Raw genomic sequence first — 16,464 nt, forward strand, 5'->3', positions numbered from 1 at the left:
TTCGACATTGTGGTTTATTTATTCACCACGGGACTCCTTGGTAACTAGTTCGTAGCAACCTGAACAGTGTTGCGCAAGAAGGTTATTTAAACCATTTTCAAGGGGTCACTATATTTGTGGTAATTGGCGGTAAATCGCTCACGAACACTTTTTTCCCGATTTTTCTTTGGAGTGCCTGGTCGTGTCGTCGATACAACTGTATCCACCAGGATTTTTCCACATAGAAATTTTTGACATTTCCAGCGAAGGTGAACAGATGAAAACGCTCGGCTAACTAAGATACAGGCGACTATGTTTTGCCAAATTGGATTTGACAGCCGTCCTGAATCAATTTTGGTAGCCGTCTGGTGGCCAAAAGGCCGAGCGGGTAAGACGTACTTTACAACACAGCGAAAAATTATGAGATTTGTAGGTGACGCAAATCCTCATATGACACAATATATAAGAACGTAATCCGTGAAACGACGGAATTTTACAAGAATGAAATAAATATACATCTAAAACATTTCCAAGTTTTTGCACTTCAAATATGTCAGAATGCATTAAATATAAGTTAGATTTACTGTTAAATGGAGTCATTGTCGACACTCACATATGTCGGTCACAGAACACCTAAATTTACACGATTTTTTCTAGGTGTGTATATGATTCCATAAAAATTCTGGAAGAGAGGAAGTGAAAGCTTTCACAATTCATACAATTAATCGGCTAATGAGAACGATTATCGAAATCTACAGATGTGAAGCAAAAGTGTTTATTCGTGTTGATGCCATCCAGTTATGTCCCGGATATTACCCAACTTTTTTTTTTAAAACTTATTGTTGTGTTTCTTCAGACCCGCATATCAAACTTGAATAGTGTAAAAACTGACAAACGAATCAACGGAGATTTCTTTATTGCAGGAGAAATGTCAACAGCTCACGAAGTCGTATCAACTGTTCATATAAACCTTTGTTATTTCGTCGTACCCTTTCGATCTACCAGCTAAACTCTACGTCTACGTTAGAAGAAGGTTGTTGGATCGAGGCTTGACTCTGACCATTATTTTTTTACAAATGTTATTCACCGATCTGATCCCCGTTGGTAATTTCTCAGGATGTTGGTAATTTATTTTGCGAACAATTTGTGTCTTATTTCAAGTTCAAACTGAACAGCTGTCATTTGGAAACCCAGATAAGGTACGAAACATAGCATTAATATTAAAACGTTTAATCAAATATCGGCCTATTCGAAAGCTTGTTTCGTCTTACTGTTAGAGATTTCGTATAGATGATAGAAAAAAAATCATTTCGTTATCATGACAAGTTATTGTTTTCCATATTTAGTTTCCTTCCGGTTCTACGAGTCAGTAAATGTAGGAATTGTCATCAAATAATATGTACTATTTATCAATGTGACCTACACTTTCAAACATTTATATCGTTCATTCCAGAACATTGATCGGGTGTTCCAGAAAGTTTTAAAATAGCACTTCGATCCAATATCGTAATCAATCGTTATCGTGGTTCTATCATAGAAAGCAAAAAACAGTCTACCTATACTAAAATAGTTAATTTAAACTCAACACCCAGGACTGTCTTTCTAACCCGAGAAAATCTAAATATTATGCCTAGTTTACCGTAAGGCTCCTACTTGGACTGATTAAAGTAATTATCGACGAATTTCATTTTATTTATTTATTTATTTATTATATTAAAAATGTCTCGTTATATAAATATATATATTTCATAATAAATAATTAATTTCAAGATAAAACACAAATTAGTTAAGTACGCTTAATAAAAAAAAAAACATAACTAAACAGCACATGTCTTGTAGGTATGTACAACAATTCCGAAAAACAAAACACTATCGTCGTACTCGTTTTTTTTATTTCCGAATTCCTCAGTACAAGCTAGCTGCTGTCCATTCGTGTACGAAACAAAAAAGGGATGAATCAAAAAGGTTCGAAACTGGCTCCTTCCTAGCAGGCCGAGGCGGTTTCCATATCAACAAAAAGCATGGAAAGCAGGATCAGTTCCTCAGCATGATTCTTGCTTTCCATGGACAAACTGGGATAGATCGCGAATAGTTTAAGATACGAGATCAGGAGATAATTCTCATCGAGCATTTTTTTTTCTTATTGTTTGTAGGCTGCAATTAAGTTAAAATATGTTTCCAAATACAAATTCTCAGTCCGATCATGTGATGACGTGTCCAAAGTGAACAGCAAATTTATCTTTTTATCTGTATTACCTTTCTCGATAGATAGAGTCAAAAGAGTCAGGTAAAGCTCATAGAATTCATTACAACAAGCGCGTATCAACGAGAATTCAATCCTCAAACTCGTGTCCTCGTAACTCGACAATAATCGTTCTTTTACATCTAGAAAAGCTCAGCCTAGGAGTATTCCGTTTAGCGCCTAGCTAAATTTTGAAATACCGGAGATCACTGGCGTACCGTAGTCTGGTTAAAGACACCACCGACACGATTCTGAACGCCGTTCAGATATCTCTGGAACTGCGAAGTCACCTGCTGCAGCAGTTTAATGCCCATAACCATCTTCATTTCAACCGTGTTGCGAATCAATTCCGACCAAGTGATCGGTCGTTCGTCGGCAGGCAGGGGTTCGACGATTGCAATTTTATCCTCCTCGGTAACGGCATTGCTACCGTTCAGGTCAGCCCCCTCAGAGGATGTGGCCATTGCCGAATTGATCGAGGAGATTGGTTTCTGCTCTTCACTTCCGGAAATTTCATTATCATGGTCATTTTCAGTTTGTTCTACGCTTAGATCACGTTTTCGACGACGAGGACCATGTTCCGGTACCGGTGCGGACGTGATGATGTCTAGCATGCTGTTATCCTGATGGTAAACGCTGCCCACTACGTACTGCGCGTGATGTTCCGGCCTGTGCTCCGCCGTGTAAGCGGCTGGATTCGGCAGCATCTCGGGTTCGGATTCCTCCGGATCGTCCATGCCTTCGACCGATGCTGACACCGGGTCAGCGCTTGTCAATGGAGTCTGTGTCGTCGACGTCGTAGTATATACTGGACTCTCCGTAGGAGTAAACGCCGGTGAACTCATCTTTGTCTGATAGCTCGGTGGGGTATTGTAATAGAATTCGTTGTGAGACTTCGCCTGAGCGTTTCTATTGTACATGGCGTACATTTCCGGAGTTCCGGCATACGCTGGCCGGTTTCGATAGTTGATGTGAGGATACTTATTGGCGGAGTAACTTTGTACATGATAGTTCCCGTACTGATGACCGGTTCGAGCCGGTTGGCTGATACGCCGACGAATATTGTTGCGGTAGTATGATCTCTCCGGCATACCAGCGATCAGCTTTCCAAAAACTTCCTCCTCATTCTGGCCATCGGTCGTGGCATAGTCCTCATAGTTTGAGAAATATACATCATCTTTCCGATTGGTTTCGTCCGACCTACGTAGTGCTGCCGTTAGTGGGCTACCTAAGAAGTACGATGCTAGACCAGCTGTAATAACCAGTCCAACAAGGCCGACTCCAACCGTTGGCATAACTTCCCGTGATAGGAAGTTCATTATCTGCGTTGTCATCGGTTTACTCTTTGTCGGTTTTCCTTTGTCTCCCGGTTTACCGAGAGCGTCTTTTTCTTCGGGCTTCTTTTTCGAATTCTTTTTCTTCGTGGCCGTGCCATTCTTACGGATAGGCTTCTTCTTAGCAACCTTGGTTGGCGAGCGATCTTCCGGTAAGTCGAACAAAGCATCTTTTGGTTCCAAAATCAAGAAGGTTGAGGTTTCCAGAGCATTATCATCGGGACGTTCATCCGAAGACGTACTACCAAGGGATGATTCTGTAAGGGTCAATTCCGTAGTTGTAGAAGTCGTCGTCGTCGTCGTCGTCGTTGCAGGAGTCGTAGTCGTCGAAGTAGTTGCGATTGGTTTCTTTGGCTTTTTGGTGATCAATGTACTGTTATCCACTTTTGGTTTTATGCCTTCCAGTGAACTTGCTTTTATACGATTGATAAATTTGTTGATCTTCTCCTTTTTCTCTTCCGATATGATTGGGGTAGAACGCGTGTTGGTGGTCGTTCGTCTACGTGGTGTTGTCACAGGCTTACGGCCGCTGGTCGTCGCCGGACGTCTAGTTGTGCTAGTGTAAGGTTTCTTCGTTGTGTTCACAATTTCTTTCTTCGATTCAGTTGAAGTTACAGAATTGCTGCCGCTGAGTAGAACCCACGTGGACAAGCCCTCTTTTGGTGTAGTGGTTTGTAGCTTGATTGAACCTTGTTCCACCGGTTTGCCAAGCTCTTTCGGGTAGTCTTCATCGGACAATGGTTCGGCGACGCCATTATTTCTAGGGAGCTTTTCGTAGGAACCAACATTTTCGTGGCCTTTTCCTTCATTGCTGGAAGCTTTCGGTAGATGTTGGATACCTGCACTAGTTAGGATTTTAGTACTGGTAGATACGACGTATCCCGAGGTGGCGAGTTTTGCTTTCAGTGGTACCTCCTGTCGTTTGAACAGTGGGCTGTAATGAAACAAGCAGAAAGAGTACTAGAGTTCAACAATAAACTGAAACGGTATGTTTCGAGCAACGCAATCTCGCGTCGCCATACCGCCCCAACCAGGTCCAGGAAGTAGGCTGTAAACTGAAGCATTCGCACAGATATGATAGACAGAGAAGCATACATGCAATTAGATTTTCACATCGATATAAGCCTTCACAGGGAGAGGTTAATTTTTTTTTTGTTCGCAAAGCGTTGAACAATTAGGTCTTAAAAGAAGTGGGATTGAAACGCGGGTTTTAGTGTCCAAACACGTTGGAAACATATTTATTGGTAAAATGTTAGTTTGTAATAAAGACACTAACAGCTGACATTCCGTCTGTTAAAATGACTTACGTGCTAAATCTACATGTTATGTTATTAATACTAGTAATACTTTCCAGTATTTGCTACTGCTACTTTCTACTGCTTTTATTTCTACTCCACAACGAGAGAACATACGTTGACAACATTCGAAATCAAAGTAACCTAGTTAAGTTTATACGATAATGAAATCTGATGAGATGGTTACTGCGATTGATGAGCCTACTGCGATTTTTTTCTACAAAGAGAGCAATGTGAACACAATTCCTGTGGGTCGCTCTCATGAGTCATTCATTGTTTACTTATTCGAATGAAAATATGCGCACCGTCAGAAAAAAAAACCTATTTCTATCTAATATTTTCTCTCTGTCATTGTCATCAAGACACTTCTTGGTGGAGGAAATTTCTCCTTGTCGTGATTCATCGGAAAAATTGTGAAGATAATTATAACTCCCCCCATAGTTTGCAGATAGTAAGTGAGTCAGTCAGTCGGTTTGCAACGTCGTGTACTAAAAAATGATGAAAATTGCAATGTAGATACTGCGGTACTGAAGCAAACCCATAATAGTTATCTTCCTCGAGAATCGCGCATTTTACTTCGTTACGGAACTGAATTAAAACTAATATGCTGATAAGCCCGTGGTTGTTCGGGAAAGCCGCATCTTCAGTTCGTTCCGTTGTTTTTCCTCTATTGTTCTCTCACTTTCATTCGATCGGTAAGACGCCTTTTGCTTACAAATTAAAATGTAAGTAGAATCGAGAGCAAAATATGATTCGTGCTATTAAACGAATGAACAAGTGGTTTGCAATGAGGAACTGATGGGTGTGAGATTGAAGTGAAAAATATGTTTATATGGTTTTTTTTTGTTTCAAGAGTCCAAACAACAATGGCAGAGAAAAGAAAAAAAAAGTATACAGATAACAGCATGCATGTGATGATACAACTATTGAGAGAGCATCTTGGTAGTGATCAAAGCAATTTTCTATAGACAGAAAAGTACAGGTGGAAGAATAAAGAATCAGCTGACTAATGTGTTATTAAATACTCTACTTTTCCGGGTTAATTTTCGTTTCCTTATCTAGATTTTGAGCCACTTTTTTCGGCTTGTACATTTTGTTTTTCCTCTTTTCTGAATTCGCATTTCCTCGAGTTTTCTATTCATCATTTTCACCTGATCGTTAGTGGCGTTTTGCATAGACAACGTTAAGCAAATGGATATTATGTTTTATTTTTCTTCAATTCTGTTGTCAATTGGCACAAGAAGTGTATTGTGTTTTCGTTTTTTGGCAAAACCTCGTCTTCTCTTACCGAACCGTAACCGCGTTGGTAACTTCGCCTACTGTGATTACTTTTCGCATCAATGCCCGATGGGATCTGTCATTCTTTTTCGTTACTGTTCCGAAACTACTTTCGGTCCCATTTGTACACGGCGGCAAGGTGGGAGAAGGGTATCTTCCAATCTCGTTTCATCGCCCATCAATGGTCGGTTGATGCGCCCGGTACGGATCCAAACTTCGTCTTCTGTCATCACCCAATCCAAAGTTTGACCAGATATTACCGAAATCGAACCAACCGGAACTGGAAGTTGCGGGCCTTTGCCACCGGTGTAAATCTATCCTCGGGGGAAGCGGTTTCCTGACGACCACGGTACTGTAGTTTTTGATCGATGGAACTTGTTTGGAGTACATGTACATTCCCCATCCGACGCTTCCCATTATCAGTGCGATTGTGGGCAATGCTGTCAGAGCCATTAAAATAATTTTCATTGGAGTCCAGGCTGAGACGGCAGCCATCATTCCGACCATGGCGTGATAGGTGTCCGGAACAAGGGAACTAAAAGAGTCGCTACTATGGGCTACTTTCGGTGGCTTCTGTTTGTGTTTCTTGATCCCACCACCAGAGAGCACGGAATCTGATTCTTGTCCCGTGTTGCCAATGGGATTCGTTAGAAAGGACGATATTGGAGCGGCTGGGAGAATAGGCGGAATCAAGGGTGGAATAGCCAAAGATTCCGCCGGAGCTGCAAAAAGAGAAACATCACTAGCTACAGGACTAGCGGCTGCCACTACTGGATCAGATGCCGCTAGTGGAGCAGCAGCTGGCACCACTGGTAGTATTGGTGGTATAAATGGGGTATCGCTTTTGATTGCTTCGTCGGCAACCTTATTGATGATGCTTATCTCAATTTCTGGACATGCTTCTTTGCCGTTGACCGTTATACGAACCCCGGTACATTCTAGGATGGGTTGACCTTTCAATGTGCCCTGATCATCATAGGGATCTTTGGGCGCATCTTCACCATACACTTGATCTTGCTGTTGTTGTTGCCATCCGGTTGGTTCAATTTGCTGAACTTCATTCCAGTCAATAGCATCCGGACGGTCCGGATCAAGATTTTCTTGTATGGTTTCAGGATTTTTAATTTTATTCTTGTTTTTATTCTTTTTCCGTTTTTTCTTCACGACCAACTTCGAAGGCTCAGTGTAAACATGATCGGTAGGTTCGTAATAAATTGTATCCATACTGTTAGTGCTGAGTTTATCACGTTCAGGTTCGGGAGAGTAGTTATTCACCAACGGAGACAATTCGATCCGATCATTGGTTACTTCGGGGTGTATCGACGGAGAGACGATAATTACAGGTACAGCTGTAGAAGTAGGAACTGCATAAAAGCCACTGTTGGAACCGAAGTTAGTTAACAGATGGGTAGGAGTAACGATCCCGTGCTGTGCCGTGTAGTCCACATTGAATACGTCCTGTGTTTTGTCAGACCACTTTGTGATGATCTTGTGAATTACTGGCTTCTTACGGATATTCATAAATTGGTATTGTGGATGGTTGGATGTTTCAGGGGGATCCCAATTACTTGGGCTGGGTAGCGAAACCGAACGCAAAGTGTTTGGTTCTTCGGCAAGAGAGAGAAGCCCTTGTTGGTAGGTGCCAGGGTTGTCATGTTGAAAGTTTGCCAAATTTTTGATAAGAAAGTTTTGAATCAAGCTTTCACTAGACAATGCTTCGTTAGAATATTTAGTATACCTGCTATTGACCTCCTGCACAGTAGCTGGAGCTGCTGTCGTAGTTGGTGTCTTCGATTCAGCTGCAAACTTCGATTGTGGCGCTGGTGGTGAGCTGCTTCCGATCGTCGTTTGATCTTCCTCTTTGGATCCAATCGTTGGTAGCGTGTTTGTCGTTGCGATGAATTCTTCGGTCACTTCCAGTGGATTTCTGTTGCCACGGGTGTAGATTGGTTCCATATTCGGCATGGCTAGTGCCGGTCCCACCAGAAGACATAGCAGCAGTAAAATGGATTTATGCTTCATCGCTGGAATGTTAATAGGAGAGAACGAACAAATTAAAAACGCGTTTGAGTAATAACGCTCATTATTTGGTGTGCGAAACAATGGACAGAAGAAGGCAACGGAAACACCTCTATAATTGATGCGATGTATTTAAATGTGGACAACGAACCATTGCAGAAAATGACGCATTCAAACTCTAATAGGCAATCATCAACTCTCCAAATCGACTTTCTGCCCGATTTTTTCTAGACCCCACGACCGGCAGGTCTTTTTCTCTTACTTGGTTGTGTGCTGAGTTTATGCAATCTCATGTGCGTCATTTTAGAGCTCAGTTATCCAAGATATCTATTCATAGAAAGATCGCAAATTTAGAATGTTTAGTTAGGTTTCATTACGTTATTTAATTATTCGGATTCGGATTAATTATTCGGATTCGGATTCATGAATTTAATGCGTTAAATAATAATCACACACGGTAAATGGTTCGTATATAGTTTCTAAAATGATGTGGTGCGTGAAAGTTGAGTTGACAAAGTAGGCTAAGGACAGTCGACATGACGACATTAGAAAGCCTGCGGCCAATCAATTTGCAACGATTGGCAAGGTAACATCGAATGAGCATCCCTCAAGGCATTTGTAGGAAAGCTTATCAAATGAGCTTTCTAACTTATCGATCTATTCTTGGTAACATGGCCCTCCTATCTCGAAACAAAGGCTCAAATATTTTTTTTATCCGCTTGTAATATGAAGAACATACGTTCATTTCCTTTTTCCCTGTCAGCATACTATTATAGATACCATTGAGGTTGGTTACTCGATCTTTAAGACTTTGTGGACGTAAAACTGTAGTAAATAAAGACTTTTTAACGAAGAAACGACGTTAATATGGTTGAGAAATGAAATGTTAATCGTTTTAAAATATATCTAGTTTTTTAAGAAATAAATTTAATTTAGATTTATAAAATTAATATTTTAATTTAATTAATATATTAATTTTATAAAATTAATATTTTAACATATATGAAAATAAAGCATATGTTGGATGGTAGAGAACGTAGCAGTTCAATCGGATGATTCAATGAAAGAGATTCTCTAGTGCAATATGAATTAAATTTAAATTATTAAGATTTAAGTTGGGTATTCAGTCCGTAGTGGTGACTTTTCAGTCCTAATATATAAACAATTTGCTCATCACCATCAAGACATCATTTGCTTCCGAAATTATGTGATTTAGGTATTTAGGGGCCGTAAAGTGGTAGGTTTTTTACTATTTTCCCGTTTCAAATTAAATTTTCTTGGAAACGGTGCAAAATATAGAATAACCCTCCTGACAATGTCTTCGAAAATTAGTTGTGAATATTCTGTGAAATTTTCAGAATGATTCGTTGAGTTTAGCGGTCGTGTTGTATTTTTTTCTGACTGAAGAACTACTGAAAATTGGAACACTCGAAAATGCATACCTCTACTTGTTTATCGAATATCTTGGCTTGTATCATAAATCTACCGTGACAAAGTCTAGATAATTTAGTTTAGATGCGATTAGTACATGAAAACATATATGATATCGCGATAAAAATAAAGTCTTGTATTTTTCTGTGAAACAAAGTCAGGTTCAATGAATCCGCCATTTTTTTCGCTTTCGTTTCCTGATAGCATTCTGAAAAAGAAGAAAGAAAAAAAATTGACTCGACAAGGCTGCCAAACACACAGACGTTTCATTGTATATAAACACATTTTTTGTTTCGCATTCAATCTTTGTGAAAGTTGAATATTTTTTCATTTTTCATTGGAATCCATGTAACGTCCAACCCATACGATAGATTTATGTGATAAAACTTCTCATCAAAATAATAAAATGCTTTTCATGATATCACTATTCTGTTTGAAAGTCGAAAGTTTCGGGTATCATTTCATGCCAAGAGTTGAGTGATAAACGTGACAACCGCTTGGTAATTAATAGAAGAGAAAGTAAACAAAGAGAAACTGTCACTTACTTATACGCCCTTTTAAAAAATTAACCGAGATATAAGAGAGTGTACGAAAAAAATACGATGCGCAAAGGGAATTGAGTGAGGCACGTGGTCGATTTAAAACTCAACACGCGACCCTTTGTCCTCAGACCTTAAAATCCCAGTTTTCAAGAAGGGAAATAAATCTGATGTATCCAATTATCGTATTATAGCTGCACTATGTGCCGTATCTAAATTATTTGAAACTATAGTTCTGGATTTCTTGAAACACAACAGCAACAACTACATTTCAGAAACTCAGCACGGATTCATGCCGAAATGATCAACTGCAACAAACTTACTCTGCTACACTTCTTTTATAGTTCGATCTCCACAAGCACGCCTACAGATTGATGCAATCTACACTGATTTCTCTGCAGCCTTTGACAAAATAAACCACCAAATAGCAGTAGCAAAACTCAATAGACTTGGTTTCAGTAGATCGTTGCTAAATTGCCTCGAGTCGTTTCTACTTGGTCGCGAAATGTCTGTGAAGATCGGAGACTTCATTACAGTGCCTTTCGCTGTCAACTCTGGAGTCCCTCAAGGCAGTCACTTAGGTCCATTCTTATTTTTACTCTACCTCAATGATCTCAACTTCATATTGAAATGCCACAAACTATCCTTCGCAGACGACATCAAGCTATTGTATTTAGTTAAATGTCAAGAAGGCACTGTATATTGGCAGTCACAGTTAGACTTATTCACAAACTGGTGTCAGGATAATATAATGGTTTTGAATGCCTCGAAGTGTTCCGTTTTGTCGTTTACTCGTAAACGCTCACTGATTACCTATGACTGTAGCATCTCGCACAATATACTGAAACGTGAATCTTCCGTGAAAGATTTGGGTATCATTCTTGATTCCAAGCTGGACTTCAAAAGTCACATCGATTATGTGATTTCGAAGGCCTCCAAGCTCTTGGGTTTCGTCTTTCGTGTTACCAAGAGCTTTACTAATGTATACTGTCTTAGGGCATTATATTGTGCTCTTATCCGTTCGACGCTAGAATATGCAGCTGTTGTCTGGGCACCTCACTATCAAATCGACATTGCACGCATCGAAGCTATACAGCGTAAATTTGTTAGATTCGCTCTGCGCAATTTACTTTGGAGGGATCCCGCTAATCTTCCTAGCTACAAAGATCGTTGTAAGCTTATTGACCTGGATCTGCTATTTGTTCGTAGGAATGTCTCCAAAGCCGTTTTTGTTGCTGATTTATTACAATCACGTATCGATTGTCCCGAACTTCGGCAATTGATTAATCTGGACATTCATCGACGTAATCTACGCTCTCATCGTTTCTTCTCATTGCACGAACAAATTATGGTTACAATGAACCATTTTCCAGTATGTGCAGGACATTCAATAGCTGCTCCAATGTTTTCGACTTTCTTCTATCTCGAAATATGATCAAACGATTGTTTCATTGCCACTTGTCAGATTAACTTTGGATTAGGATTTGTCTGTAACCGTTTGTATTTTTGTTCAAACTAGTGATGGTTGAACACAAATACAAAAATTTCTCCCATCACCGTTGGAAACTAATCAGATTCGCTCGATGATACTAACCCTTTCGCTTCCCCCTTTCATTTTCTTCGTCTTCTTTATTTCTATTGGAAACTAATCAGCTTCGCTTGCAAATACTAACCCGCTCGCACTTCCTTCTTTTCTCCGTCTTCCACCATCTTTTCGATCACTAATTAGATCTACATGCCGATTCTCCACCCCCTCCACCTACCTTCATCATTCATTTACCTATCCCTTTTTCTCCGCCAGTTGAAGCAAGAACACTATTGCTGCCCTGTAGTGCTTGGTGTCATCAACTAGATATAGGGTTATAGTTTTAGTTTTAATTATTAGTTTTTATTGTTAGTGTTAAGCCTTATTGTATCTGTTGGATCATTGTTGATACGAAAGATGAGGAGGTTTTATGCCTGCTGGAGAGAGAGATTGTCAAATTTCATCTCCATTGGGCTTTTCCCTGCTCCCAAAAAATAAACAAAAATAAACCAAATAGACTGACACTGTACGGAGCCAGGTGTCAATTAAAAAATACAAAACTTGCCACGCAACCTTTCTCTATCATAATTTTCAACAATAATAAATCAGTCATTTGTTGATGGATTGTTGCAATATCGATTCGGAAACATTAAACTTAACCCCGAAATACATACTTTTTGACAACATACCAATTTTTGAGAAATAAAACTTCAACAAAGTAACTTTTCTAACAGTAGCGTATTTCTTAGTAATGTCACCACTGTCACCATTTCGGTCGATGTGTAGAGTATAAATAATGTCTGTAAAACACATATTTTGCTGATATTTTTCATATTTAAGTTAGTGTTGTCTCAAGTTTCGTTTTTTATCATATAGTGAGACGAGATATCCAATATTTTGAGTAAAATAATTGTTATGAACTGAAACAAAAAATAGTATGCTTTCAATGTCAGAGTAGTCTACAAATCTACTATATTACAGATTGATTATCGTATAACGTGAACTTTGAAATTATTTTTATCATTTTTGTGATTTTCATAAGGACCCTCCCCAAATCAGAAAATTAAATCCGCAAGTGCACTTCGAGTACATGTTTGGTTGGATCCATTATTAAACGCCAGAGAACAAAATGATTACCCGACAATGTTTGGAAGGGAGGCTCAATGGGTCGGAAAGATCATGATGCCACTTTTCTGGGATTGTTAAAGTATGCTTTTGGAGGACTACCTCAATGCAAGTATTAGCGTGCATTACAGGAGCGATTAAAGACTGAAATCGTTGTGAAATAATAAACTAATATGACCCACAAATTTAGAGGATGTTTTCTGTTCTCCACGAATCGAAGTAAGGGAACTATCTCGGACAGTCACGTACCCAGAGGGGGGGGCCCGAGGGGCCCTGGCCCCTCCCGAAATCAAAAACATATAATTATTTAGAATGTCTCAGACATGTGTTACAGAAATACCAAGACAATAAACGTAATGAAATGTAATACAATATCAGCTCCAGTGGGAAAGTTTAAAGTGTATGTTAAAAACAACAGTAAAAGTCACACCGAGAATTAGGTACATAGGGAATCTTCAGTAATATTATTTTTTAATCTTTGGGCCCCTCCCGAAATGAAATTCTGGGTACGGGCCTGATCTCGGACCACTTCTCAAAATCCATCACAAGTCTTGTGGATTTTTGTGCTCTAGAAATGGGCATTTAGAAGGTCTTAGACATGTGCGACTGAAATGGGACGACGGTAAACGTTAAGAAATGTAATGCAATAACCTTCTTTCAGTCAAAGTCACAAATTTTATTTTAATACTTAATAGTTCCAGTGGAAAAGATCTGTTAAAAACGCCGGTAAAGGGCGCACCGAAAAATTATGTACATAAACAATCTCCAGTAACATTGTTTCTTTTATCTGAGGACCCCTCCCGAAACGAAATCCTGGATACGGGCCTGAACGTAAGACTAATTTATGGAGTACATTTATAATCCTAATATATTATCTGAAAGTCATAATTCGTATGAACGTAAGACTAATTTATGGAGTACATTTATAATCCTAATATATTATCTGAAAGTCATAATTCGTTCTTATGACTTGCGAAGATCATTTTGCCTGTGTAAAACTAAACTTGATGTTTTAATGTTCGTATTTTTCGACTACTCAATTTGCTGTTGTTTTGGCTGTCTTAACCAGTGCAGTAAAACTTCATTCAATTCAATTGAAAACGAATGTGAAACACATTGACGATCTCTCTACTGCAGTAAACTTCACATTATGACACACACAGCGTTCGCTGACGTACTGAACCGGCAGCATTCAGTTCTTCAATCGATTCTCTTCAAATCAAAGCTCAGTTTAACCACCGTCAGTAGATCTCTTGAAGTAACAAAATATCTCTTTCAATAGTATGAGAGCGGCCTTCAAATGAGATTCATGTAAACATTCGAATTGGTTCAAGATAATAGCAAAGTCCTGGCATTACATTCCTTTTGTGGAATTTGGCCTTTCTGTTTCAACAGACTTCTGTTTCAACAGACTTCAAGATAAGCTGAAGCTGAAAGACAAACCAGGTAGCTTAAATATCAATTACAGAATACACACATTGTTTCCTCCTTCACTTTTCATGTTTAATACTTTATTCCATTTATAATTCTATTTATTCGAACTTGCTCACTACCAAGAGCGAAGACAATGAAGCAGCTAGACTATTTGGCCCTTGAAACTGAGCAAGCAAAACTTCAAATGACTAGGTACGATTATTCAACTGACGATGAATTCTGGGAGCTTCACTTGAAAATGGCAGCAAAAGTCATATGAATTTGTATCGATATCCTGACGGTCAGTGACCATAAAGTTTCATCTGATATCATTCGATTGAAAATGAAATTTTACCGCATTGGTCTAAACAGTCAAATCGGTCAAAATCGAATGCAAATAAATTGTTGAATGATATCACACAGGGAACTAATTTTGCTTTTTTTATATACCAGCTTTAAATTTTGAACACTCATCGGAACTGGAAGTTGAATCAAGATAAAATTCAATAGCAATAGATGGGACTTTAACCTTTGTTTGTTTTATTAAATTTTCTCAACTCGGTTCTCTGCAAAATCTATGTGAACACAATTTCAGAATTTTTGATCACTATGTCCGGTACTTTTAAAAGTGGAAATCAACTACTGGAATCACCTAACATGACCTACAAATTTAAATTGTTTCATAACAGTTTTGACAACTTGGTTTCGGTTTTAAAACGTCATTAAATGTTTAACACTGATTACCATGTATTTCCAGAACCGTAAGTCGGATCCATTTTAATTTAATGTTATATGTGAACGTTAATTTGAATCTAAGTTAATGATAATCAATTCAGCCATTCCGGGGAAACTTTAGTGCTTATCTTTAGTTAAATTTTAAGGAGGGAGGCGGTTTTTGCGAATTAAAATGTATTGCATCATTCCATCAACATTTAGTAATTTTTTCGTGGAAATATATTTAAAAAATAAGGCGGTGAAAAAGTATTTGAGTAGTTGAGGACGCTTCTTAGAAATCATGATTTGAGGTGTCCACTAGGGTGGGACAAAAAATTGATATCGGCTCCACCAAACTTTTCGTGTTCCTTTTGGGTCCCATAAGCATCATGCAAAATTTTAGCTCGATCGGAGAAACTATATTTTCGCGCCCGAGGTTTAAAGTTTGTATGGGATTTAGTATGGAGAAATTTACTTTTAACAAAAAAATTTTCTGGAGATCAACCAATGAACTTTAAAAATCAGTCCATGTGTTATTTTAGTAGGAAATTTATCGAGGAGGAAAACTTTAGAAGACAGCAAAACAATACGACATTTGTAGAAAAAGTTATTAAAGGAAAACCGACTCAAGGTCCGAACAATGGCTAACTCCTTAATATATCTAGCACCACTGCTACTAGTGGTGGTAATATGATTGTGCTCTCTTTTATTATGTTATAACGGTTGATTTTAGTTGTTTGATGTCTTCACAAAAGTTTTTCAGCTGAGTATGAGGATTATTTTTAAGTGACAAGTCATGTTCAAAAACTCACTGTAATGATACAAAAAAGTCTTACTTTCTAATTTGAAGAAATAGGTTTTTAGAGTCTTCCATAATATTTTAGATAAACTAAAATCCAATAACTTTGGGGAATATATAAACTCTCTATCTCTTATAGTTTAGAAGATATAGATGGTACTATTTTATGCAAACAAAAACACAATTTACATGACTAGTTGTGTCTTTCCAGTAAGGTTTGGAGCATGTTTTGTCACTTAAAAATAATCTTTATACTCTGCTGAGTAACTATCATCAAGACATCAAACAACTCGGATCAACCGTTATAGCACATTAAAGGGAAGTCACATTATGTTACTTTCACTAGCAGCAGTGGTGCTATCCCAGTGTATCCCAGCGGAGACTAGTTAGACCTTTTAGACTAGACCTCAATATTTTTGCTTGATTTTTTTTTAATTTTTTGTGGTTGTTTAAGGTCAAAACTACGATTTTCTACATAAAAATTCGCCATTTTGTAGCTGTAAAACCTGTAAAACGAAAATATGTACTCACTCTGATTTGGCGGCTTCTGAGTCAACGATGTTGTTTATTTACCGAATGAGGCAAATCCATCAAACTCGCCTGAGATAACTATCGAGAATATTCTGTAAAATTTTTGAGTCGATTGGTTAAGATTTACTTGCGTATTTCTTAGTAATGTCACCACTGTCACCATTTCGGTCGATGTGTAGAGTATAAATAATGTCTGTAAAACACATATTTTGCTGATATTTTTCATATTTAAGTTAGTGT

General features: G+C 38.4%; 1 protein-coding gene across 2 annotated transcripts in view; it reads right to left on the reverse strand.

Annotated features, from left to right (window-relative positions):
* Positions 1-1,465: 1,465 nt before the first annotated feature.
* Positions 1,466-16,464, reverse strand: part of LOC131431179 (mucin-2-like) — a 43,165-nt gene continuing 28,166 nt past the window's right edge. For both annotated transcript variants that reach the window (XM_058596741.1, XM_058596740.1), the window contains exons 2-3: positions 7,867-8,152; positions 1,466-4,489 (exon numbers count right to left, since the gene is read on the reverse strand). In XM_058596741.1, coding sequence (XP_058452724.1) covers positions 2,428-4,489; positions 7,867-8,150 — 2,346 coding nt within the window. In that variant the 5' untranslated portion in view covers positions 8,151-8,152 and the 3' untranslated portion in view covers positions 1,466-2,427. The remainder of the gene's footprint in view (positions 4,490-7,866; positions 8,153-16,464) is intronic.

The sequence above is a fragment of the Malaya genurostris genome, chromosome 2, assembly GCF_030247185.1.
Source record: "Malaya genurostris strain Urasoe2022 chromosome 2, Malgen_1.1, whole genome shotgun sequence".
In the NCBI taxonomy this organism is placed as follows: Eukaryota; Metazoa; Arthropoda; class Insecta; order Diptera; family Culicidae; genus Malaya; species Malaya genurostris.